The following is a 2,035-nucleotide window of genomic DNA, read 5'->3' on the forward strand; positions in this document are numbered from 1 at the left end:
AGTTTAAGACCATAGTCTTTAAAACCCAAAAGCTGGTTAACAAAGAAAGCAAAAAAAATACGATTTTGCATGGGGCTCAAGAGGTTTTAAAGCTAAAAGCGAGTGAAAACTTGAAGAGTCTCCAACCGTCGAACCCCGCAGAGAAYCCTTGTAATCTCAGTGTCACGTCTTTCTGCGGGATTCAAAGGAATGAAAAGATTTTAAAATGTTGCACGGTTCTTCCATGCAAAGCAGCTTTCACACATTTTAAAAAAGTTGGAGACGTTTGCGTCAGATTTTTGTGGACTCATCAGAGGCGTGGATCATTTTTTGAAAATTAAGACTTATTTTTGTGTGCCGTGTGTTATTCTGTTGTTAACCTCTGCCCACCATTGCTTTCAATCCACCTCAGCATTTCTGATTTCACCTCCTCCTCCTTTAAAAAWCAATGAGGATAAACGTATGTAGATCAGTTTTTGCATAACTATTAGGGTAGAATAAAACAAATAAAAATATATTGATTTCTTGGGGTGGGGGGGGTAATTAGTCACAGCAGCAGACAAACTCAAAAATAAGGGCATTTCACTATCATTAGTAATAAAAAATACTCTCAAACAGTAACAGTGTGGTGCAATGATGGRAGAGTTAACATAATTTACATATTTTCAGTAGCTGGAGGCAGATGTTAATTTGAGGGGGGTCCGTCTGTTAGACCCAGATGAGCTGCTAAAGAGTGAAATTGCAGATGGCAGGAATTCTATTTTCTGTAGTGCTCTCTGTGGCATTCAGTTATTTATTTTCATTTTTTTAAACAAATTGTAGCACCAAATATGTTTATTTTCCTTAACATCAGCATTTTTGTCCTTGTATCAAACTAACTTGTTGCTTTAGGTTTCAAAGTAAACAAAAATGTCCTCACGAATCTTTTTGTGGTTCAAAAAATATGATCAGGTATCAGACTGGATTTGTCTTAAAGATGTAAATGAAATCGGTTCTTTAATTTTTTATGAATGGATTCACACTTACCAGCACATTTATTCAGCTTTACTTTTCTTTAATTAAATCATCATGCACTAAAAGCAAACTCCTCAGGTGACCTTGAAATTTTTTTTTTCTTCAGATATCTGAGCTACAACGAGATAACTGTCCTGATGCCWGGAGTCTTTAAAGACCTGCACAAGCTGGAGTGGCTGTGAGTCGACAGCATTCATCYTCTTAGACTCATGTCTGTTACTGATTTTTAAGCTTTTTTGGTACCAATAAGGCTCCCCTTATAAATAGTTTATTGGTAGGTTATTAATTKATCTGTAAACYCTTTATAAATCATCAATAAGTGTTTGTTATGTGTTAATTAAGGACGAGAAAGAGACAAAACTGTCCAGTTTCTTGCCKAATAGTGAGCCAAATCTATTTATATTACATCTAAAGGTGCTATATTAAACATTTCAGACTAGGTTTCTACCTTGAAAGCACAATAATGATTTGGAAACATTTTTACATGTAATATTATACTGCATTATACAAATCCACAAATARCAAAGAGAGCCCTATTGTAAAGTGTAAGACAGTACACCATTTATTAATAACTAATAAACCTGTACAATTATCYTAAGGGAACCTTATAAATATTGTACTCTTTAACCCTTTAATATAAGGCTCCCTTTGATAATTGTGGATATGTATAATGCGGTAATACAGTAATATTCAGTGGTGGGCAGCGCTAATTCAATTTCAACACCTCAAATGCTCAAAAAAAACTTAGTGGAAGCTAATCATTAAGTGCAAATCTGTCTCTGTTCACCAGAAAACATTCAAGTGACACCATAGGACAGGAAAGCGTTCATTTCAAAATAAGAGCGTGAATTTAAACTGTTTCATGTGAGCTTCAATACGACATGAGACAGCGGGTTGGTGAAGATGCAGCCAGACATAAATTATAACTCCTCCCTCCATCCTCCTAAAGCTCAAAAGTATATAAACAACATAATTGATGGCTGGATATTGTTTGTTTGTCACTCAGCTCCAATTGCTTCCTGCCACGCAAAGAGTTGTGGGG

General features: G+C 35.5%; 1 protein-coding gene across 1 annotated transcript in view; it reads left to right on the forward strand.

The window, feature by feature from the left end:
- The window catches only part of rxfp1 (relaxin family peptide receptor 1), a gene marked incomplete in the record, with an annotated part of 94,080 nt that overhangs the window by 74,904 nt on the left and 17,141 nt on the right, over window positions 1–2,035 (forward strand). The window contains 1 exon segment of the mRNA XM_014001987.1: window positions 1,100–1,171. Coding sequence (XP_013857441.1) covers window positions 1,100–1,171 — 72 coding nt within the window.

Source organism: Austrofundulus limnaeus, unplaced genomic scaffold (genome assembly GCF_001266775.1).
Source record: "Austrofundulus limnaeus strain Quisiro unplaced genomic scaffold, Austrofundulus_limnaeus-1.0 Scaffold11, whole genome shotgun sequence".
NCBI lineage: Eukaryota > Metazoa > Chordata > Actinopteri > Cyprinodontiformes > Rivulidae > Austrofundulus > Austrofundulus limnaeus.